This window comes from Protopterus annectens, chromosome 1.part2, assembly GCF_019279795.1.
Source record: "Protopterus annectens isolate FY-2018-M chromosome 1.part2, PAN1.0, whole genome shotgun sequence".
Taxonomy (NCBI): Eukaryota; Metazoa; Chordata; order Ceratodontiformes; family Protopteridae; genus Protopterus; species Protopterus annectens.
The window spans coordinates 263,030,713-263,056,676 of NC_056727.1; the positions used below are offsets into that span (position 1 = coordinate 263,030,713).

Genomic DNA, 25,964 nt, shown 5'->3' on the forward strand with positions numbered 1-25,964 from the left:
TATGTTAAAGTACCAACAGTTTCTGTTATCACAGTTGAAAAGCAAAATGTCACTACCTGAACAACCAGACTTGAAGGAGTTGCAGGATTTGTTACATAGTGCAGAACAAGTGGGTAAACATACCTTGCAATGTGGTTTTGATGCTCATGTAGAGCTGCTGTTACAGGATCAGTCATACGTAGACATGCTTGGCTCAAGGAGCAAACCTTACCAGATCATGTTAAAGCTAAATTACTGGATGCACCTCTGCAAAAAGATGTATTCTTTGGTGTTAAAGCTGAGGAGGTATTAAAGAAAACGGAGGAAAAGGCAAAATCAATGCAAACAGTGAAAGATTTCCTACAGGTACAACCTCCACGTTTCAGTAAAAATTGGCCTTCAAAAAAATTGGTCCTTTCCAGCCACGGACAAACCCCAAAGAGGTAGATACAGGCGCCCGAGGGGTAGTGGTCAATCTCAAGGATCGTTTAGAGGCAGACAATGGCAAGCACCTACACAAAGAGGTGGTGAGGATAATTCACAGCCATTCAGAAAGCATGCCCAATGACTTTCCCCTTTGCATGCCAAGCAAGGCTCAAATGGCAGCACCTTTAGTCGGAAAACTGGCATTATTTTCGAAAAATTGGCATATTGTCACAAAAGACAAATGGATCCTGGACATTATAGACAGAGGCTACAGATTCCACTTTCACACCCTTCCAAAAATGAGAGGCATGCCAAACCTGCCACAGAATCAAAGGGCAGAGGCACAAAAACAAATTTCAGATCTCATGGACATGAAAGCTATTCAAGAGGTACCTGCACAAGAACAGGGTCAAGGTTTTTATTCCAGACTATTCCTGGTACCAAGGAAGGGCAAAGATTGGAGACCTATTTTGGACCTATCCATCCTAAACACATTTTTACTCGTGCCAAAATTCAAGATGCTCACATTACAGCAGCTTCTTCCCATGCTGGGCAAGGAGTCTTGGCTGGTAACATTGGACCTCAAGGAGGCATACCTGCATGTCCCAATCAGACAAGATTGCAGAAGATACCTCAGATTTCTTGCAGGTTCAACACATTATCAATTGTCTGCATTGCCCTTTGGCTTATCTACTGCGCCCAGAGTGTTCACGAAATGCCTGGCATCAGTAATTGCCTACTGCAGACTTCAAGGGATACAAATATACCCATATTTGGACGACTGCCTGATCCAAGCGGACAGCAAGCACATACTTCTGAAACATCTGGCGTTTGCAATAATGTTGTTGAATTCTCTGGAATACACAGTCAACAAAAAGAAATCAAGGCTAATACCCTCTCAAACAATAATTTTCCTGGGTGCCAACTTGGATACAAACACCCAGATGGCCTACCTCACGCCAGAGAAACAAGGGCAACTAACTCAGTACTTCAGAAAACTGGCAACTTTCACCAGGCTGACTGCAAGGAAAATCCTGCAGGCTCTGGGATTCATGGCATCTTGCATCCTACTAATCACATGTACAAAGCTGCATATGAGGAAACTTCAGTGGTACCTAAAAAACCTATGGTCTCAACACAGCCACAGTTTGGAAACAATAATACCACTGATTCCATGTCTTCAAAAGGAATTTCTGTGGTGGGCTCAAGCATGCCAAAGAAACACAGGTCTCCCATTCTGCAAGCCTCAAGCAAATCAAGTCATCACAACAGACGCCTCGGATTACGCCTGGGGGGCACACATCACAGATCGGTGCATTCAGGGCAAATGGTCCCAAAAAGAAAAGCACCTACACATCAATGAAAAGGAAATGCTAGCAGTAATAAATGTTGTTATAGCTTTCAAAGACCTGCTGCATCCAGGCCAGCTATTGATAAGGACAGACAACACCACAGTAATGTGGTACATAAACAAACTAGGAGGAACCCATTCATACCCCCTATGCAGGCTAGCCATGTCTCTTTGGAACATGGCTCTGGAATTGCAAATCGAGCTTCAAGCACAGTTCCTGCCAGGCAAGGAAAACACGCTGGCAGACAACCTAAGCAGAAATATGACAGATCCACACGAATGGAAGTTGCATCCTCAAGTTTTTTCAAAGATAATTCAAGCATGGGGAAGGCCAGACATAGATCTCTTTGCCTCCCACAGAAATCACCAATTGGCAAAATTCTGCTCAAGGACCTTTCATCCACAGGCCTGGAAAGTGGACGCACTCTCTTTCAGTTGGACAATGATGACAGTTTATGCCTTTCCACCTCTTCCTCTGCTGCCCAAAGTTCTATTAAAAACCAGAGCAGACCGACCAAAGATGATTCTCATTGCTCCAGACTGGCCAAGACAACACTGGTACCCACTCCTGAGGAGCCTGACGCATTCCCCACCATGGATCCTGCCTCTAATGCCTCTTCTACTGACTCAGCACAACTTCAAAACTCTTCACAGTCAGCTGAAAACACTCAATCTAGCCGCATGGAAGATTCCTTAAAATCACAACAGACCCTACTCTCCAAGGAGGTGCAGGATGTCATTTTGGAGGCCAGAAGACCTTCTACTAGAAAAGCCTACTCCGCAAAATGGAAACGGTTTTGTGCTTGGAATGAGAAAAAGGGCCAGAACCCTGGAATACTGAATTTACCTCAAATATTACAGTACGTAGCTGAGATGCTAAGCAGTGGACTTTCATTCTCCTCCATCAAAATCCATGCCTCAGCCATTTCTGCAGAATACAACACTGTTCCTCCTTTATTCTCTCACCCCCTCTTAAGACAGTTCCTCAGAGGGGCTAAGAATATAAAACCCCCAAGGAAACAACCAGTACCTGCTTGAGACCTCAATTTCATTCTAGAAAAACTGAGTTTGCCTCCCTTTGAGACAGTTGCCTCAACAGAACTGCAATATTTGTCCTGGAAAATAGCCTTCCTGCTGGCTATCACCTCAGCTCGCAGGGTTTCGGAACTACAAGCCCTCATGGCTGTGCAGCCTTTCATCATTTTCCATCAGGACAGAGTTTCCTTACGAACCAATCCTTCCTTTATGCCAAAGGTAGTATCCAGGGTAGCCTTGAATCAGGCTGTCCACTTACCTACCTTTTACCCCAATTCTCAGAACAAAGGGGAGAGACTACTACATTCCTTGGACATTCACAGACAGCTACGTTATTATTTGGACAGAACAAAGCCTTTCAGAAAATCAGAGCAACTCTTTGTGTCCTATGCTACAGGAGCTCAAGGGAAACCTATTTCCAAACAGACAATCTCAAAATGGATAGCCCAGTGCATACGCTTTTGTTACTCTTTTCGTGGTAAAACTGTACCTGCAGGCATCAAGTCTCACTCCACAAGGGCCACAGCTACCTCTGCAGCTTTCCTCAGGGGGGTTCCTACCAAAGATATTTTGGAAGCTGCCACTTGGAGTTCTGTACATACTTTCTCCAAGCACTATCACCTACCATTATACTCCAAATCTAGAGCAGGCTTTGCCACTGCAGTCTTGCAGGGCATCCTGGCTCCTCCTAGTTCCACCTAGTGCCTACCACCCCTTTTTTAGCTTTGGTATTCTACCCATCTGTTATGACTGCAGCTGTATGCACGATGAACATAGTACAGTTTTGTACCTACCATAAATGTAGATGTTCGAGTGCTACTACAGCTGCAGTCCAGGTTTCCCTCCCTCCTTCACCTCTGGGACAGGCCTAATGGCTAACACTTCCTCATACAACCTGATTGGGGTATTCTTTTATGGTGTATTTGCTTGCAACTACTGTTTTTTGATTATACTGCATTGCATTATTACATAAATTTATGTATTGCCTTCCTTCTGGGGGCACCTGACATCTGGGGCAAGAAAAACTGAAGAAAATGGCGTCGGCTGGTTCTTTTATACCCCTGTCGCACTGACGTCAGGGAGGAAGCGACGACATCCGACGCCGGACCTCGACTTTGGAATTCGGCCGACCGAGGACCCGCCTGAAGGCAGGAAAACTCATCTGTTATGACTGCAGCTGTATTAGCACTCGAACATCTACATTTATGGTAGGTACAAAACTGTACTTTCCTCTTTCCCGGGTGGGGAGAGGGTTTTATTCAAGGATGTTCCTAGTGCCAAAGAAAAAAAAAACAGTTCTGGATCTTTTTTCTTAAACCTGTTTGTGATAGTGCCCAAATTCAAAATGATGCTATTCACAACCTGTTACCTCTTCTTCCTCTTTCAGGTTTCCTGGTAACACTGGATTTAAAAGATGCTTATTATCACATCCCTTTTCATTTAGACTTCAGATTTTTTTAAGGTTTTGTGTGTCTAGATCACATTATCAGTTGGAGAACTATCCACTGCACCAAGAGTGTATTGCTACAGGGTATCCAAATTTTTCCAAATGTAGATGACTTGCTTATCTTTGTAGAGTCGTATTCAAAGTGTAAGGAATCTCTCTGTTGGGTGAGAGATCTGATACACAAGCTGGGATTCCAAGAGAACATTCAAAAGTCTTTCTTGACTCCTTCACACATGATTGAGTTTTTGGGATATCAGTTCAAAGACCCTTTCTTACACAGAAAAAATACATTTTTATCTAGATATATTTCTACGGTTTACCATGCAGACTTTGGTCACTGCAAGGGAATAACTCAGAATTTTGAGTCTCACAACATCTATGATTCTCATGACACACCTGTCAAATCTCCTCATGAGAAAGTTACATTGGTATCTGAAGTCTCTTTGGTCCTAGCTACAACACCCTTTATCTTTTCAAATCCCAGTGCTAGGTTTTGTTACAAGAGAAATCTTTTGGTGGAGACAACAGATATCCTTGAATTCAGACCCCCCCTCCAAAGCAATTAGTCACCACAGATGCTTGGAACTTTGCTTGGAGAGCAGTTTCAGGAAAGATAAAAGTGCAGGGGGTGTGGGACACCAAGAACAGATGCAGGCACATAAATATTAAGTAGATGCTTACAGTGATCAAGGCACTTAACTCTCTGAATCATCTTTTGTCCCTGGGACCTCTTCAGGAGGTTGCAGACAAAATACCACGGTTATGTGGTACATCAAGAAGCAAGGGAGAACCAGGTTGTACTCCCCTTTGCAGACTAGCCATCTTAGTTTGTGATTTAATTTCACAGACAGTCTCATTTTCCAGGCATCCTACATTCTGTCAGAGCAAAATTGTGTGACAGGCTGAGCAGGATCAGAGCAGACCCTCACGAAAGGAAACTAGATCCGGGGGTCTTCTAAGATATGCTCCATCACTGGGGAGTTCTTCACATAAAACACTTTGCCTCCTCTCTGAATAATCAAATCAAGATTTTGTTCTAGGACTCCATACAAGAAGGCTGGGAAGACAGATGCCTTTTCTTTTCCATGGATAGGAATGTCTGTGTGTGTTTTTCCAGCCTTTCCACTATTATCCAGTGTAACTAATGAAGATTCAGAAACATTGCCCCAAGATCATTGTGGTGACTCCCTTTTGGCCTCAGCATTTTTGGTTCTCCCTTCTTTTGGAAATAGTAAGGGGCATTTACCACATGCTTCTTCACAGACTCCATCTACAAACACAAGAACAGGAATGTTTGATATACCCCAACATCAGTCAGCTTTAATTGACTGCCTAGATGATAGGGTCTTAATTCCTTTTAAGCACCCTTGTACTGAGAACATGCAGCAGTGCTAATGGAGGCAAGAAAGCCTGCTACTGGAAAGTCGTATGTTAGTACATAGAAAAGGTTTTCTAGTTGGTGACAACAATATAACCAGCACTCATTTGGGGTTAGTTGTTCTCTGGTTTTACAATGTTTGTAAGAATTACTATCCTGTGGGCTTTCTTTTTCCTCTGTCATGGTTCATTTATTGGCCATTTCTGCATGTCAGCCTATGGATCCCACTCTTTCAGTGCAGTCTCATGTCAAAATGTTCTTAAAAGGGGTTATGCATAAGAGGTCTCCAAGAAAACCAGTGACTTCTCCTTGGGATCTTTATTTTGTGTTAGACAAGCTAACACTTGCTCCATTTGAACCATTTAGCCTGTCTGAGTTGAAGTTCTTTACATGTAAAGCAGTTTTACTGATTGTTCTGACCTCTGCAAAAGGGTATCTGAGTTGCAAGCTCTTATGGAGAGTTTACCCTACCTCATTTTGCAGCAGGACAGGGTTTCTTTGAGAACTAATCCTTCTTTTATGCTTAAAATGATGTCTGAGTTTACTTTAAGCCAAACTATCCATCTGCCCATTTTCTTTACCGAACCTAAAAATGAGGGAGAAAGGATACTCCATACCTTGGATGTCCACAGACAACTCTGGTATTATCTTGACAGAATTAAATCTTTCAGATATTTAGATCAATTATTTATTTCTTGTGAAAGTAAGAAAAGGGGCAACCTTTGTCACAACAGACTATTCCCAAATAGTTGTTCAAGGCACTATTACCTTTTGTTATACTCACCATTACAAAACAATTCCAAGCAGGGTCAAGGCCCACACTACCAAGGCCTTAGCTTAATTTCTGGCTTTTTGGAAAGGTTTGGATTCTAGAAGTATTCTAGAAACCTTAACTTGGTCCTCTGTACATACTTTTGTAAAGCACTGTAAGTTGAAGTCCTTCTGTAGGTCCAGAACAAACATTTTCCAGGAGCTTCTGGAGTCTTTTTCTTCCACCTCCCAAGTGTACTTAGCTAAGGTAATCTACTCGTATGGCTAAGGCTACTGCAGCGATGATTAACATTTTGAACATAGTACAATTATGCAAGTTAAACTTACCATAACAGTAGATGTTTGAATGATCACTGCTGCATTAGCCACTTCCTCCCTTCCTCCATCTCCCTTGTTTTTTGGTGTTTTTTATTTTTATGCCAGAGTGTGGACATTTAGTTTTTGCTGCTCCTAGCATTTCCCTTTCAGGGCTCAGCCTCCCTTTCTGAGCTGGCAGGAAAGCACTGAAGGGCTTTGTGCCCAAACTTGTCATTTAGTCAGCTCAGCTCACGCTGCTTGACAGTTTCGGCAAATTGAAGGTGCCCTGAAGCTTTGGAAGATGACTGGCTGTTATATCCTTGACAGCATATAATCTCTATAGCTAAGGCGACTGCAGCAGTGGTCATTCAAGCACAGACTTTTTGGTAAGTTTAATTTACCCAACTGGACTTTGTACTGTAAATTAATGCATACACGTTTTGAGGAACTCGAGTACCCTTCTACTGCATAAAATTTTGTAAATTATTCTTTGGGTTTCTGCTTGTACTCTTCACCCAGAAAATGGCTAAACTAATTCCACACAGATCAGTACGTGACCCCAATTAAACTTATAAATGAAAATAAATACATAATTAGGAACTTTAGATTCTAGCAGGAATATTTAACAATACATAAAGCTGAGCATATGAATAAGCATAAATAAATACTTGAGAAACTGACAAAAATATAGAACAATGGGTAAAACAGAGTACATAGTTAAATTGATACACGTTTATTTACCTAAGGAGTAATATTCCACTACTTGGTCTAACAGACCTTATATAAATGTGAATGTTATTGGGTGTATGTTTATATGTGACGGTGTGTTTATGCTATAGGTGTGTCCATGTGTTTTATTTACAAGCATTTGATTTTGAGCACTTAAGTGGAAAGAAAATATCCCAAGTAGAAAAGATGATCAGTAACACAGAAAGAGAGTATAGGAATTGCAGAGTCAACATCATTAACATATACTGAGCACTTTGCACCCAGTAAAGCTTTTCTGTGGGCTGCAATGCTTTGTAAATCCTTTGTATTAAAGTAGCACATGAATGTGATTTGTCTTCTTATAAAATAAATGAAGGATTGGCAGAAATGCATCGATTTTACACTTCAGTGCAGTATTTAGAATTGTTTCCTTTGATCCCTCTCTAACATAGATGACAAGCAGGTGGGGTATTTCGTTTAGATGATTTAATACATAAAAACATGTCAGGATAGATAGCAGCTTCATAAAATATAAACAAAACTGGTTAACAGACAGACCTTAGATACATACATGCTTAGATCTCAGTAATTTACTACAAAATGGCAGTCAGACTGACACATGCTCAGTATTTATACACTTGTGCAAGCCCTTGGATAGCTTCTTAAAGGTACAGACACGCACATTGATCTACATCCTCCCTCTTAAAAAGATTACCCTTTGTAAAAACAGTATTAGAGTTAGGCATGCATTGCTATAGACTTTAGAAGCAAAACACAGTGTTCATGTCCAAGTTGCTGTGTATCTGTTACATGGTTTAGAGATACGACCAAATCTCGTAACATAACAGTCTGGACTAAATTTAGCAACAGAGGCAGTTTTCAGTGAACAACTCCTATTAGGAACTTCTGGATTCATCACAGGGATGGGAATATTCACTGGAACTTCCTCTGGAATTGGAACACTGGACAACTCACCACACCCAAATTCTGAAGCATCACATGAAAGTGTAACTGGCTTGTGAACATCATAGTATCTGAGAGTTGGTGGACTAGCAGTTCTCTGTTTCAGGACATCAAATGCTGTTTTGTGCTGCTCTAACCAAGACCATGATGCATCTTTACGTGTCAGCTCTGTAAGCGGTGCTGAAAGTTGGCTGATGTCTGGAATGAACTTGCCTAAATAGTTAACCATGCCAAGAAAACATTGTAAGGCTTGAACATTGTCTGGAGCTGGCATCTTGAGATTGGCTGTCTGCTTTGAAGGGTCTGGTCTTAAGCTCGAACTGGTAAATAAATGACTAACATAAGTAACTTCTTGTAGTCTAATTTTGCATTTTGTGGATTGAGCTTGAGATTCACTTGACATGCTCTTTCTAGAACTTTTCTGAGGTTTCTGTCATGCTCAACTTCACCATTACCTCTTACTAGTATGTTGTCTACTGTAATAGCGCAAGGATACCCAGAAAAATTGCTCCATCCCAAATGGCATTCTCAAAAATCTGTACCTGCCAGATGGAGTACTGAAAGTAGTGAGCAATGAGGATTTCTTGTCGAGCTGAATCTGCCAAAATGAAGTCTTTGCATCTAAGACAGAAAAAACAGTGGCCTTTGGCATCAAGGCTGTGACTTCTTCAACTGTGTGCATTGGATGAAGAGGTTTTTTTGGTGCTTTGTTCAAATCTCATGGATCAATACATATTCTGATGTCATCTGAACTTTTCTTATGAACTACCACCATGGAAGATACCCATTCAGTTGGTGTTGCAACTGGATAAATTACACCTTGTTGCACCATTTTATCTAACTCAGCTTTGACTCTGTCCTGCGTGGCTATTGGAACTTTTCAAGCTGGCCTGATAACTGGAATGACATCTGGATCTAACTTCATGGAATGCACAACTGGAAATTTCCCTAGTTTGTCTTCAAAAAGACCAGCATAGGTAGAAAAAATGTACTGGACAAAATTAGAGTAGTGGTCTTTTAAGCTAACATGATAGACTTCCTTATTAAATAAAAGCAGTCCCATTTTCAAACTGTCTCAGAGCCCAACAGTGACTGGATGTGCCTCTTGACCACATAGAATAACAAGTCGTATCTTCTTCCAGCAGAGTAACATGAAAGCACTACTGAGACAGTGTGAATTTCTTCACCTCCATAAGCAACAAGCTTCGCACACCTTGCCAAATCAAGCTTTCCACCGTAACACACACTAGCAAATGTTTCTGCTGACATAACATTGCACTTGGAACCGGTGTCAACTTTGAGCTCTGTGGGTTTGCCATTTATCTGAACAGTACAAAATACTTCATTCTTTGCCCTTAAATGTACTGCATTGACTATGTCATGAAGCACCAGCACGCCATCAACATAAAAAGTAGGGTTGCAGCTTTCTAATCGATCGACTTGTTTCTAAAAATGTTCCCTTTTAATAAAAGAATGTGGGCCTTTTGATTTACAAAACCTCTTAAAATGATGCAACATATTGCATTTTTGGCATTGCTGACCAAAAGCTAAACACTTTTCCCTTTTAGATTAGTGATTTCCACCACAATTACGACAGTTGGCAATGAAAGAAGGTTGGGGTCCATGCTTTGAGTTCGCTGACTCAGTGAGTTCTTACTATAATTGGAAAATACTAACGGCAGATGTGTCATTGAAGGGAATTGTAGGAGAAATCCCTAAATTCTGCTTCAAGAATAAACTGAATCTGAAATGATTACACTGTGGTGACAAGGCAATGACAACTAAGTTATATACCCAGAAGAAAGGTACCTATAAGTGTGGCAGATGTAGAGCATGTCCCTTTATTAATATTACAAATACATTTGTACATCCAATTACTAACAGAACATATCAGGTGAATACTTTTGCGGATTTTAACACCAAGAATGTGGTGTATATTACTATGTGCCAACACTGTGTGCAGTTTTATGTTGGAAAAACAACTGTCTGTTCAAGACCAGGATTTTTAAACAATTAAATGAGATCAAACATAAGGTCAGTACGAATGCATTGTCACAACATGTGATTTCCTGGGCATACATTTTCCTTTATGGTGCTAGAATGTGTAATGAATAGACCTAGAAGAGGTGACTTATACTACCGAGTTCAAAGAACATCAATGGATTGCAGACTTAAGAGCGGACTGTGAACCAGGATTAAATTGTATTCTCCCTTTAAAACGGGCATTGAAGAGGCATCGGCTCAGGAAAGAGATTTGATTGTTCAAGCCCCCCTTAAAAAAGCCTGTTGTGTTTTAATGGTTAAATGGATCGGAAGAAGGTTTTCCGAAAGTGCTTATCCACCCTATCATTGTTTTAAAGTGTTTTAAGTGTTTTAAATATATTTTTAATAAACCTACTCCATCTTATGGATTTTAGCTTTGCTGTTTACATTGGATTTTTGGAGCTTTATTTATTTTGTTCTGCTTTGGTTTGTTTTTGTTACTTGGTTTTTGCTTACAGAATGGCACATGGCGGAAGGTGAGAATGTAGAGTTGTTATCGACCGAAGAAAGATGTTTGGACAGTAAGTGCTTGTAGCAGTAAAAGAATGAGATGTAATTGTGTAAAGAATATGTTGACAGTGAGTATGAACCCGCTGCTACATCTTAATCTTGCTCAAACAGACTGTCAAGATAACTATGTGGACTTGTCAACGGAACATTTTAATATGGTTTTTAAACAGATAGAAGCTACTGCCTTTAGATTGAAAAGGTTACAATAGCAGCGGTTTCACTTGGAAGCATGCTTGCACTGTAATATATTACCTAGAAGTTTGAGAGTAAAATGTATGCCATCATATGGGAATTTATACCCTGAATTGTTAGCTAGGTGGCAAACGATTTACCTGAAAACTAGCTTTAAGTATATCAGATTGCTAATTGATTATTTCAAGCCAAAGGAAGAAAAGGCTGATTGCTTCATAGAAAGTAAACACGACGAGTTGGAAGATGCTGCGTTAACAGAAATGTTTCTTTTGGAAATAGAGAATCTGCAATGTGTTCTCACTACTTATGATGATAAATTAAAACAGATCAAGACCAGGAAGTTGGCCAGGGATTTCAAGGATTTTAAAGAACTTAATATCTTTGAGTTGCCATATAAAACATTTGAGAAGAAAGAAAAAATAGGTATGAATACTCCAAAGTTCAAAGGGAGTGAAGCAAATGCCTCTGAGCAAAAGGGGCATGATGTTATATCAGAAAATAAGGATATTAGAAAGAAAAAAAGGGAAAATATGGCATCTGAAGAACATAGAGATGATGCTGTAGGTGGATGTACAACTATAAATATAGATATTAGTTCAATAAATTCCTTAATTCTCCAAGAGTACACCACACAGGGTACAGCAATCCATAATGCCATAAGAACTCGTCCGAAGGAAACGACTATGCATATACCGTTTTTTTGGACCTGCCATCTTGTTGAAACAAAGACATTCACGCAGGAAATATCAGTCTCTAAGCAGAGACAGGAAGAAGAGGAGACCTTTCTTCTGTTATGGACACCATGCTAGTTGTGGATTTATCTCAGTATTCACTAAGTGAAGTTGAATGCAACCTTCTGAACAAGGTATTAACATTAATTCCCTCACTGCCATCAGGACTTAGTGAGTTTATAATAGACCTTAAATGTTTTGCAAGGAACTTGACTTTAAGGAATATGTATTAAGATGATGGAAAGACACGAGCCGATATGGAAGCAGTTATGTTTAAGAAACCAAGTTCTTTGATTCCACCTTTACATCTGGTAATAGAGACCTTTGTTAAGGTATGTGAGGATGAAGCTACAAAATTATGGAATAATAGATGTAATGGGAATAGAAAACGTTTTTATAATTTATGTATGGATGAGCGACAGGCTTTGAGAGACTTAATGAATAACAACCAATTAGTTTTTAGAACAGCAGATAAAGGAGGAACATTGGTGGTGTTAGATAAGACCTGGTATGACAACAGAATGATGCAATTACTTAAGGATGTAAATACATATAAGCTGATACAGAAATTTGAACTGGATAAAATGATAAATAAGGTAGATATAGATCTACATGATCTTTTGTTGACAAGAGTCATTAGCCAAGATTTGTTTAATTACTTTCAGGTGAACTTTCCTATGGTTCCTGTTATTAGAGGATTACCTAAGATTCACAAAGACCCTATTGATCCACCCACGCATCCGATTGTTTTAGGCAATGGCTGGATCATGGAACCAATATCTATCTATGTGGAACATCAGTTAAAAAGAGGATTAAGTAAAGCTACCACAGTATTGAACGACACAGAAGACTTTATTTTATGTTTATCTACGTTTAGCAAGATGTATTGTTCTTTGGAAACAGTACTCATGGTCATGATGGACATCAGGAGTTTATTTACGGTCATCCCAAATGAATATGGCATAGAGAATGTGTGAAGGTTTTTGATGTCAGATAATACCTATGAGAAACAGGAAGTTGTACAGATTTGTATACTTTTGGAGATATTCGAGAATAACATACTATCATATGAAAATCAGTATTTTCTGCAGAAATGGGGTGTTGCAGTGGGCACCCCATGTGCTAATTCATATTCTAATATTGTAGTGGTACAATGGGAAAAGGAATACATCTTCAATTATCGTAATGTATGGATAAAACAACTGCTGTTTTATAAAGGGTTTGTGGATGATATTTTTCTTTTATGGGAAGGTGAATAGAAACAACTGAGTGCATTTGTTGAGTTTTTGAAATCTACTACACATTTCCTAGATTTTGAAGTCCATAGTGCTTTAGATAGAATTGATTTCCTGGACTTTACTGTTTTGAAAACTAAAATGGTACTATAGATACAAGGATGTACCGTAAAGCTTGCTGACATAATTATTTGTTACATCTTAATAATATGCATCCTGCTCACATTTTTCTGCAGGTTATAAAAAAAGCAGTTTTTAAGAAGTTTGAGGTTGACTACTAAGCAGGAAGATCAAGCTGTTGAAATTTCCAATGTAAATAAATGCCTGTATGAAAGGGGCTATAGACTGAAGGAAATAGAGATAGGGGAAATGGCAGTTGATTCAATGAGTCTAGTAAGGAAGAAACCATACTTTCATCATGATGTAGGAAGAATTAAAACTCAAAGAAGGGAAGAAAGTGAGAATATAAGATGTACCCTTATGTATAGCCAAGGATATCCAGCAGATATGTGATATAGTAAGAAATAATTAGAAAAATACTAACAGCAGATGTGTCATTGAAGAGAATTGTAGGAGAAACCCCTAAATTCTGCTTCAACAATAAACCGAATCTGAAATGATTACTATGTGGTGACAAGGCAATGACTAATAAGTTATATACCCAGAAGAAAGGTACCTGTAAGTGTGTCCGATGTAGAGCATGTCTTTTATTAATATTACAAATAAATTTGTATATCCAGTTACTAAGAGAACATATCAGTTTAATACTTTTGCAGATTGTAACACCAAGAATGTGGTGTATATTGCTACATGCCAACACTGTGTGCAGTTTTATGTTGGAAAAAAAACTGTCTGTTCAAGACCAGGATCTTAAAACATTTAAATGAGATCAAACATAAGGTCAATACGGATGCATTGTCACACCATCTTATGCAATTTCCTGGACATAAATTTTCCTTTATAGTGCTAGAATGTGTAATGAATAGACCTAGAAGAGGTGACTTATTTAATACTACTGAGTTCAAAGAACGTCAATGGATTGCAGACTTAAGAGCGGACTGTGAACCAGGATTAAATGGTATTCTCCCTTTAAAACCGGCATAAGAGGCATCGGCTCAGGAAAGAGATCTGATTGGTCAAGCCCCCCTTTAAAAAGTCTGTTGTGCTTTAATGGTTATATGGATCTGAAGGATGTTTTTCGAAAGTGCTTATCCACCCTATAGTTGTTTTAAAGTGTTTTAAGTATATGTTTAGTAAACCTACTCCATCTTGTGGATTTTAGCTTTGCTGTTTACATGGGATTTTTGGAGCTTTATTTATTCCATACTGCTTTGGTTTGTTTTTGTTTCTCAAGTCAGTAATATATGCTGCAAAAGTTTCACCAGGCTTTTTGATCTGTTGTGTAAAATAAATGCTTTTCCATTGTAACATTTGTCTGGGGGTTACACATTTCTCTAAATTTATGTTTTAAGCACTCAGGGTCCTCCCTTGACTCAGCCGGTACATTATGATGGTTTTCTCCCTCTCCAGCATAAATAGCAGGTGCATACACAAAAGAACATTCCCTTTCTATGACTTCTGACCCAACTAAATTAAGCAGAATAAATGCCGTTGTACGGTCTTTATCAGAAAATGCAGCCTGTATAAGAATGTCATTCTCTTGCTCAAACACTCTCCAGTTTTCAGCAATATTACTGTCACAAGTGCACTGGGTTTTTGGAATCCATCTGCCATGCCCACAAAGTATGTACAAGCACACTGGCCCTTGTAATTATATATGAACAAACTGTTCTGTGAGCTTGCAATAACATTCAAATGCACAATAAACTCTTCAGAATACTGTACTTTGTGAAATATGCTCTGAAATGGCTGTATTCTGCAAACTAACTTTAGTGTAATATTGCACAAACATGCGAACACTTTATACTCTTCTGATAACTTAGTTATCTTTGACTAATATGATAAATACATGCTTTGCGAAAATGCGGTAATTTCCTCCTATTTTATTCATTTTATGCAATTCGGACTTTAATTCAAACATTTTCCGTAGTAATTTGAATATTTTTATTAATATCGGACATAGTTTATGCATATATCGTTCAGAGCATTCTGTGTGCCTTGTTTCATATTTTGCGAATAAGAAATATTGCTGAGCAAGTTTAATATCTGAAATTAATTTCTGACCTTTTCTGCAAAGTATATGTACAGTAGGGATGATTCACTCCTGTATATTCCTCCAGTTCCAACCGGGTGCCCCTCGAACTCAAACTGAAGAATTTGGATTCCATCCTGGCTTCAAGTCTTGTTAGACATGTATTTTCTGACACCATGTCACTCTTTCCTTTCTAACATAGATAACAAGCAGGCGGGGTATTTTGTATAGATGCCTTAATACATAAAAACACATCAGGATCGATCGCAGCTTCATAAAATATAAATGAACTGGTTAACCGACAGACCTTACATACATACATGCTTACATCTCAACAGCTTACTACAAAATGGCAGTTAGGTTCACATGTGGTTAGTATTTATACACTTGTGCATCCCTTGGATAACTTCTTAAAGGTACATACACACACATTGAGCTACAATTTGCATGCCCCCAACTGACCATTAGCTGCTTATATGCACAATATTACCTTAAGTATCGCCAGTATTATTCCCCTGGGATTGGGACTGTGGCTGCACCAATGGTGGGTTGGGAAAGGGAGTTAGAGTGGAGCAACCTGCAGAGTCATATACGCTGATCCTCCATGCGAGAGGCTTTTTTTTTTGGTATTTGCTAATTGGGCAGAGCTAGTAACATCATCTGCATTGCCACAGATAATGGCAGTTAGTTGTGTTCCTCTCCAGTGCCAAAGTTAACAGCAATTTGCCCCTTGAAAATGACACTATCTGCATCACCTTATCACAGGCAGAAATGTCTTTCTGTCTCCTGGTGTAGGTGAGCCTGCAAAGCTACTCCTTTCCCACCCCTCCCTCACAGTCTCCTCCACTGTCTGAGCTGATAATTGATCTCTGATTGTCTGTATTGTAGTTCTTCAACACCAGTTTCTTGATTTGTTAAAGTCTTTAATAGTTAATAGTTGCCTGACTTTATAGAAGCAAAGCATGTTGTAAATGACCATGCTTTATGAATAGCAGCTGTGAGCAGTGATGCAGATGCCGCCAAGTGGCCTTAGTTTCAAAAGAATCATAAAGCTGACATATCTGATACCATTTACCGGATATTATCTCATTCTTCTCTTATACCAGTAAACATAAATTGTTTATTCAGTATTGCAGGTGGCATAATTTTTCAAGTGTATTGTCTAACCCATACTGTAAAACTCAAGCTCAATGCTCTTATCATGGTATTTTTTTTGTATTGAGAACTGTAAGTGATGATGTACTATTAATATAGTGCCAATAAGTATTCCAACATTTTTTATTTCTAATTTTTCAGAAAGAACCCTCAACATAAAATAGAGTACAAGCATACAGAAAACCCAGGTATCTATCACTTCAATTTCAGTTTATTTTCCTTTTCAAGCAGTAGTTACTCTGCAACATGCATACTTTGCTGTCTAAAAGTAAATGAAAATATTTTCAGTAAAGCTTGATGCCATGTTTAGCTGCTGTTTGTCAGTAAAATTAATGGTCAGCAACTTGTCCTTAATATGCCTTTCATAGTATTTACGTCATCCTTCCCTTCACGTGATGTGGTCTAGTTTTTTGGCAGCCGATTAATGAAACTGTACAGCTAAGTTGAATGCTTTGTCAACTCCCACAGGGCTTGGTTGTCCAGTTTGTTTATTAGCTAGGGTGCTTTTTATGTGGGCTCTGCATATACTCCTGTGCACTTGTGGGTTTTCATCAAGAGCTCATACCTCAGTGTTACAAGTAGGTGACCTAACAGGTTTCTAAACTGCCATAAAGTATGTGTACATTGTATATGTGTACTGCAGTGGGCTGGCATCCCATCCAAGATTGGCTTCCCACTTTAATTTCTTAACTTGTCATCATGGTCTGTGGCTGCACATAACTCTGAACTGGATGATTAGGTGACAGAAATGAATGAAGGCAGGCAAGCCTGGAAGTCTGTGGCTCCTCATAGCCTTGAACTGGATAAGGAGATTTTGGCAATGAATGAAAACTTGTATCAATTAGTTCACACTGAAGTGCTGTAGCATTATGTATTTATTTTCTCTAAAGCCTAGTTGTTGTGTTTGAGGCTATTCTTTAAAGGATTACATGAAATATGGTAAAGCTTAAACACTGATTGTTTCCATCATTATCATATGTGCCATGTAACATATGTTTGCATGTGAACAATGCAAAATGTGATTCATAAATGGACTACAATCTTAGATTAATAATTTTGTAACTTGTAAAATGAAGAAACTGACTTGTAGTTATATTTTATTCATTTCACTAGCAGTTTATTGCAGACACAGTGCTGAGTTTCAAAGACAGAATCTGGGAACACCTCTGGGATATTTTAAATGAAAATTATATAAATGCTGTAAGGCTTTTTGGAGCGAAACATGGTAAAGATGCTTCAGTGTAGCATGACACATTTATTTTAATAACAGCAGAAGGTAGACTAGGACCCAGAATAAAAATACTTATAAATCCAGAAGCAGTTTATTTATTGAAGTGTAAGACAATTTGACCAATGGAATTAATGTGTTGTCAGTGGAGGCTTTTGTACGAGTTGCATTTCTTTATTTATTTATTAAAATATCATAGCTATTTAATATTACATTTGTTCTCTTGGTATGTAAAGCATTATGTTATATGTAGTATGTTTTGTAAAATAATTGGTGCCTTTAAGTAAGCAATTGTTAGAAGGTCAAATGACCAAATTTTAATTGATTAGGTCATAAAAACAGAGGTGTCAGAAGCCCAAAATAAATATGATTTTCTTATGTGTGTGTGTAGCAAGAGAGAGAAGCAGAAAGAATATTTGACAGCAAAAGTCATTGATTGCAAAATCATTGATACCAACACATCATGTACAAAAAACATCAATCCACAAAGGCTCAAAAAATAAATCAAATGTTTTTGCAGTGAAGGAAGCCCCCCCCCCCCTTCCGCACCTTGTGCTAATTATATATGCCATCTCAGAGATTGCAGTATAGTGTGGAAAGGGTGTATTCCCCACTGTACCACAATCTAACATAAAAAGCAAGCACTATTTGAACAGCTGCTTTTTGATCAGCATCAACAGCTCCAAAAGCGCTCCACGACATAAATATGTGCATGTGTGTATGTATGTATATATGTGTATATAGATATATATATATATATATATATATATATATATATATATATATATATGTGTGTGTGTGTGTGTATATATATATATATATATATATATATATATATATATATATATATAGAATAAAAAAGTGTACACACCCCTGTTAAAATGCCAGGTTTTTGTGATATAAAAAAATGAGATCACAATAAATCATTTCAAAACTTTTCCCACCTTTAATGTGACCTATAACCTGTACAATTCAGTTGAAAAACAAACCTGTTAGGGGGAAAAAATATAGCTGTTGAACCAGACCAGAGTGGGGGTGTCAAAGTTGAGGTCAGAGAGACAGATTAGAAGTTTCTTGTCAGATACTATGTCAGATGCCGTGGATAAATCAAGGAAGATAGCTCAGACTAGTTTACCTAGCTGCGACTAGTTTACCTTGGTTCCTGTAGGAGTTTATAGTGTTGGTGAATCTAAGTAGGGCAGTGGAGGTACTTTGGGATGGGAGGAAATTTTGTTGGTTTGGGGGGAGAGAAGGTTATTGGAGAGGAGGTGGGAGAGGATTTGGTGATGTATGCACCTCTGTAGAATCTTTGAGAGGAGTGAAGGAATTGCTATTGGGTGATAGTTAGAGGGTTCGGTAGAGGGGCCACCTTTGTGAAGGTGAATAATGAATGAGGTTTTCCACAAGGTTGCCATGTTTTTTTTTGTAATGAATCTGTTAATTAGTAATGAAATAGAATAGGCTGTGACTGTGGATGAGAGTTGGAGGTATTTGACGGGGAGGTTGTCAGCGGCAAGGATGGTAGGTTTGAGTTAAGAATTTTTGTATAGAAGATGTTTGTACTAGCTTGAGTGTGAAGTGGATGATGTTTTGTTGGGTCATAGGGGATTGGGGGATGTTGGTGGGGGTAGAGTCGTTTCTGAATTTAAGTATGGAGGAGGTGAAGTAGTTGTTAAAGCTTGAGGCTGTGTTGAGATCTGAGACGGATGTTTTGGGGGGTGGTGTGGTGGAGTGCTGGTATGGAGGATACTATTTACTGTTGCCCAGAATTTCTGAGGGTTGGTATTATATTTCATTTGTAGGGAGATTTTAGTAATTTTCCTTATCTAGCTTTACTTTTTTTTTTGCCTTATTCCGAAGTTCAAGAAAGGCTTGCCTAGTTGTGGGTGTTCTAGGATGGCGCTAGGTTTTCCAGGCTTTGTCCCTACATTGGAGTAAGGTTCTTGTGTTTTTTTGGAGTCAGGGGGTGGGATTGCTGCATACCCTAATTGTTTTTGTGGAGGCTAGTTGGTTGAGGATGTTTAGAAATGTGGAGTTGAAGTATTCAACTGCTCTGTCTAATGGAAGCATTTTGATGGGAGACCAGTCAGAATTTTAAGGCCCTGAGGAAGTCCTCTCTGGAGAAGTTTTTGCGAAAGCGGGTTTATAGGAGGGAGGGGGAGTTGGTGGTTTTTAGCCTATGTCTAAAGGATAAAGGTGGTGATATGGTCACTGAGAGCATTGGCCAGTGTGCCACATAGGTGGGAAGTATTGTGCTGATTGAGGATCCATTCTAATGTGGATTCCTTGTTAGTAGCCTTGTCTATATGTGTAGGGGACTGGATGAGTTGAGTGAAGTTATATAGACTGATATTGCAGGTGGGAGTGGGAGAGTGCATAGAGCTCCAGTCGACATTAACATAGCCTAGTATGATGGTTTCCTGGGGTAGAGAGTGGGAGGCCCAGTGAAGTATGGTTTCAAGGATTGGTAAGTTTTCACCTCTGGGTATATAGATGCCAATTAAGTTAAGGTGATTGTGTTCATTTAGGGAGAGTTTTGCAAGTAAGGTTTCAGCATTTTTGAAGTCTGGGGTCTCTATATGTAGGAATTGATCTTTTAAGTTAGTTTTATGAAGTAGGCTATTTCACCGCCTCTTTTGTGTACCCAGTCAGACCTGAGAATATTGTAACCAGGTGGGGCTATGGAGTTGTCACTGATATGTGGTTTAAGCCACGTTTCAGTGATGACTATGATATCAGGTTTGTGTAAAGAGATGGTGGAATGAAGCTGTTCTATTTTGTTCATTATACTGTGGAGGTTTAGGTTCAGAATTAGTAAGTTGTTGGGTTTTGTTTAGAAGGAAGGTAGTAATTATTGTTATTCCTGGGGGTTACAGGGCCTGGTTTAGGGTGAATATCACAACCTAGTAATGGTTAGGTAGATATGGATGTAATAATTCTGAGATACAGTATTATTAGGGAGTGGAATTGGAAATTTGGTTGTTCTTTGGATGGAGTGGAAAGGTACTTGGGGAGATAGGGTAAATGGGAGTTTGGTAGTTGGGTGTTGGGTATATGCTTGTAAGCTTAGAGGGGTTGATGCAGGGTCGGGTGAGTGATTTCAGGTTGCTATAGTGGGTGGTTGGGAGATAATTGGTGCTGATGGTGGCTATGGTGAGACGTGAGTAGGGAGGCTAGTGACAGAAGAGTATTATATTGATAAAGAGGCATATTGGAGTGGGAATTGGTACAGGCAGGAAGTTCTTGTATTAGAAGAGGGGTGTGGAGTGGATGTGTTGAGAGCTCGTTGATGAGTGTTGAATAGGAGGAGCCAAACCAGAGTGGGGGAAGTTGTGGGAGGTGTTGGGGTTGTGGATGTTTGGAGAGAAGGTAATGGATGGGTAGAGTTTATTGGCTGGTGGGGGTGGTACAGTGGGTCAGCTGATTGGGGGATGGATAAGTGTAGAAGTAGTGGGGGTGAGTGGGAAATGGGGGCAACATAGGGGAGGAGAGTGAGCTCAAGCGAAGTGAGGGGGGAAAGGAGCGGGGCTACACCAGGAACACAGAATTGGCACCAAAAAAAACAATCAATGAATAAACATTATTCAGCCTGGTAAGTAAGTCGGCCTTATCTGCACCAAGGGTCTGAGGACTGAGATCCTGGTTATTTATGGCAGTGTGCTGAACTTGTGAGGGCTAGGCGGTTAGGAGTATGTTTTACCTGGTGAGAGAGGCACCCTGCACTGAATGGTTTAGAGCTAGGAGCTCACAGGTGGGAATAGATTTCAGGTAGGCAGAAGTAACGGCTAGAACCGTTTTACTGGTATCTGTTCCAGGAGTGGGATAATTGGGAATATACTGCCACCTAGTGGAATAAATATTAATTTATGGAAGGCCTCATGATTGAAATGGGGTGGAAATAGGTGCTTAGATGTGGGTCAGAGGGCTAGGTTGCGAGAGTGTGATCCTGTAATTGCTTTTACAGCAATCAGCAGAAACACATTACGTAGGTAAACTTCAGAAAGAAAACTCTTCGCTTTTAGCTCTCTGATTTAGCTCCTCTCGAGTTCATGACAGTTACAGCACATAGAAGGTGCCCTTTAGCTTTGAAAAACTGTCTGGAAGTAGTAGGGTAGTACCCATATATTTATACTTGTTTAGCAATAAATATGTATTCATATTTGCATGTTGTATGTAAATATCTCAGTCCACATCCATATAATAACATTTCACAGGGCAGCTCAGTACACAAGTTGGGGATATCTGATGACCAAATACAGTGATCAGCAAGTGAGAAAGTAGGATTACTTTCTGTACCAAATTATGAATAATTGGCATATGAATATTTCTATTAATAACTTTACCAACCTTAAAGTATATTTGAAACTTAGAACTAGAGGATGTTTATATGATATTCCATAGTATCAAATGAAAGCATCATAATTCTGTAAAAGTTGTCACCGATATGTTTTCTGCCTGCTTCTGATCTGCAGATATTTATATTTGCTTGGCAATGCAATATTCACATTAACATAAATATATTTCTGTAAATATCTCAGGCATGTCCACCTTGGATGTGTTGTATAACAGTATTTCACATGTCCAGCCACCACAGAGGTCAGGAATGACTTGTCAGACAAGTGGGGTACTCTCTACCAGATAAAATATAGATTATTTTCTAGAAATAATATTAATGTATGTCATGTTAATTATTTTAATAACTTGAACCAGAGGGTATTTATATGATACTCCATGGTATCAAATGAAAGCATGCACACAGCCGATAGTTGGTCTCCAACTTGCATTGCTTTCCAGATATTCACATTTATTTGTCCATTCAGTATGCCCATGTGCATGTAATTTATAATTATACTAATATCTCAAAAATGGAGTGACACTCACAATACTGCTTTGCAGAGACAGGAAGAGCAAATCTACGTGAACAAAAGTCACACTGATAGTTGGGGTCTGTCTACCATGGCTACAGAGATATTAATACTTTTTTGCATAGATATAATAATTAATATCTGATGTTGTCCATTTCATTATGCATCTCCACTGGATCTATGGCTCCGACCTCAGGTCCAACTCGGCCATTTCATCATATTTACGATCTGAGCATCAGGCTCCTCCCTCTGCCATAATGCCCTACTTCTTCTCTAACTCCCTCAGCTCTCGTTTGCCATTTTACAGCACAGACGCATTTCCGGAGTCTCAGCTTAAAAATACGTGGTTTTTATTCTTCTAGCTTAAAGTGAGTTTTGTCCCTTTTCTTTCTTAGTTTCTTTAGATATATATAAATATTTGTCATGTTAGCATTTTGTACCCCCTCTCCCTTTTTAGCTAGTTCTTGTCAAGTTTATTGCCAGCATTAGGGTTGTTTTCCACCCTTCGCGTTTCTCTCTAACAGTTCTCCCCTTTCTCTTTTTCCTTCTCCTCTTTCCTAACAAAAAAATCTTTCCCAGTATTTTTACTTTTCCATTAGAGAATAAGATCACTGAGACAGCAAGTTCAGCTGTTACTAGATATCCCAACAACTCCAGGATGTCTGGTCCTCATGGCACTAGGGTCCATGTCAGCTGCCATTCTTGTGGCCTCTCTAGCAAGATTCTTCATGCGAGTTTTCCAGTGGACCCTAATGGTCCAGTGGTCTATTCTGTATCATCCGTTGTCAACCTCCATCAGGCTAACTCCATTTTGTATTTGTCATCTGCAATGGTGGATGCTGACAGATGACCTCTATCTCAGCAGACCCTTCACCTTTTTTCCACCTGTAGCCACAGTGACCACGGACACTTCCTTGTTGAGGTGGAGCGTCATTTTCAGTGAAGAATGGTCCAAGGCATGTGGTCCACGAGAGAGACCAAATTGCACATAAATGTCTTGGAGATGAAGGCAGTTCTGACATTGCAAGCCTTTCAGGACTGCTTCCCTCTGGGAACAATTGCAGTTCTTTCAGATAATATTTATTTATTTATTTATTTTATTTTAAATTTGTTGACCAGGGTAGTCTGACTGAGCTGATTAGCCCTTTTTTAGTAGAGGCCCAGGGAGAAAAGCTCCACACACATTTACATAAGGTTTAAACATAACAAAAACATAAGCAATTAAAAAGCATAAGGATTATGTACAAAAAAAGTAAGGAAGGAAGCAGCATGACAAAAAAACACATAATTATATCAACTGAGCAAGAAGTAAAGATACATAGTATTATTTCTGTTACTGTACATCAGGTTTGTGGAAGGAAGTGAACGGTGTGTTGTTTTAATAGTAGTGTTAAGAATTTGCCTTCATAGAGGGGTGCAAGGTCCAAGAGAGGAAGTGGAAGGCAAGACAGAGCTAAGAGGTAAAAGAAGAGAAAGTCAACTTAGGGGACAGGTGGAGGACTGTCTTAGGGAAAGTGGTGTAAGATTATGGGGGGAGAGAACAGTGGCAGGACCAGTGACTTTTTAAGTATTCCTTAGTGGATGCTTTGAATTTTTTTGGGGGATTAAGGGACCTGATTTCTAATGGCAGCCTGTTCCATGAGATGGTAGGATAGTAGCTAAGGAGGTTGCATCGCTGTTTGGTCTTGGGTTTATAGATTTGTAGAAGGTTTTGGTATGAGCTATGAAGAGATCTTGTGGGAGAATATTGAGAGATGTAGATAAGCTGAGGCAATAGGAAGGGTGACATAGAATGGAATGAATAATTTGGAGCTGAGAGAGCAGGAGCTGGTGAGGTAATTCTAGCCAGTTTAAGTGTTTTAATGAGAGACAGTGATGTGATTTATACATTTGGTGTGCTGCAAATCTGGCAACATTGTTATAGGTTGATTTGAGTTTAGTAAGGAGAGAAGAGTTGAGATTTGGGAGCTATACAACAGACTGGGTAGGAGGTAAGTATGAGAGAGGGTTACTTTTGCTTTGTTTGTTAGAAGCTTTTTTATTTCTATAAAGGAGGCCCAGTTTTAGATGAGTCTTATGGATACACAGTTATTAATATGCAAGTCGAATTTGAGTTGATCATCTATAATCACACCTAAGAGTTTGGTGCTAGATTCAACTTTGATAGGAGTGTTATTGAGAGACAGAATAGTGATAGTAGGTGTAAGGTGGTTAACATTTTTAGGTAAGACTAATAGGAGTTTTGGGTTCAGAATAAGTTGGTTGTTAGATAGCCAGGTTTCAAATGAGTTAAAGGATGCCTGAGTGATAGAACCTGACCACCAAATACTGCATACTACTATGCAAAGAGCAGAGAAAAACAGTCAATCAGTCATGAATGAGATACTGAGTGCTCTTTTCAGTATGCAGGTAGGAACACATGTAGGCGAAAGAAGACTTCACCGACAAGGACAAGTTCTGCGACTGCTTTCACATTTTAGATATTAACCTCAGTTCCAATAGTAGCTACATATAATGTAATCACATGTCTATAAAACAATCAATGAAGTATTCCTTAGCATCTATGCAATCAGTATGTAGAAACCATGTGAATATCACAAAATAACATAAAAAATATCTTATTTGGTGAGCACACCAACCAAGAGGACACGTAGGCGTCTTAGTATGAGGAAACAAGATTTAAAAATGGTGACAAGCAGGTAGGCCAATATTAGTAACTTTTTGTCTGGAAGTTTGTCAATCAGTGGGGGGTATATGGGTATAAGGGTTATAGTGAAGTCCGAGACATGACCTAACAAGAAGCACCACATGTAGGTTGTGCTATGGAAACCAATATATCAGAACCTGACCACCAAATACTGTGTTCTACTATGCAAAGAACAGAGAAAAATAATCAGTCAGTCATGAGCGAGATACTGAGTGCTCTGTTCAGTATGCAGGTAGCAACACAGGTAGGTGTAAGAAAACTATAACCCCAGTGTAAGTTGCCAAAAGGAATCACAAACCTACTATAAGAAAAATGTGTCACAGTGTCTGTTGCCAATAGGAAGCAAAACCAAGAGATGTAATGCGACTGACTGAAATTAGGGTTAATACAGTAAATGTATAAAAGTGGCCACTGTTTAAAACGTTCAGTTATTGCAGTGTAAAATAAGGTTGAACATTCCGTATCACTGATTGCGCAGTTGTCACAGGTAGTGCAAAACTAAGACGGAGAGTTTCAATGGAATGCAGTTAGGTAAACCTAATTAGAGTACCTTCTACTTAGGAGAGGAAGCCTCTGACATAGCGGACTTTAAAGGCTGGGAAAGTTAAGCCACGGTATTTTACTAGGTTCCGGAGTTCAGAAAGTCCAGCTGGAGGGTCGGGTGCAGACTACAGGGAAGTAAAGGGGGGGTGTATGGTACTCGGCCTGGTTGGTGTGCACGCCACTAATAGAAAACGATAGGGTATGCAAAAATGAAAAAGAAAAAACAAAAAAAATGGCTCATTACATAA

At 39.2% G+C, this 25,964-nt stretch overlaps 1 protein-coding gene across 1 annotated transcript in view; it reads left to right on the plus strand.

Annotated features, from left to right (window-relative positions):
- LOC122792351 (aprataxin and PNK-like factor) overlaps positions 1–25,964 on the plus strand; it is a 637,979-nt gene that overhangs the window by 264,353 nt on the left and 347,662 nt on the right. Inside the window, exon 3 of the mRNA XM_044060144.1 lies at positions 16,515–16,561. Within this exon, the coding sequence (XP_043916079.1) occupies positions 16,515–16,561 (47 nt within the window). The remainder of the gene's footprint in view (positions 1–16,514; positions 16,562–25,964) is intronic.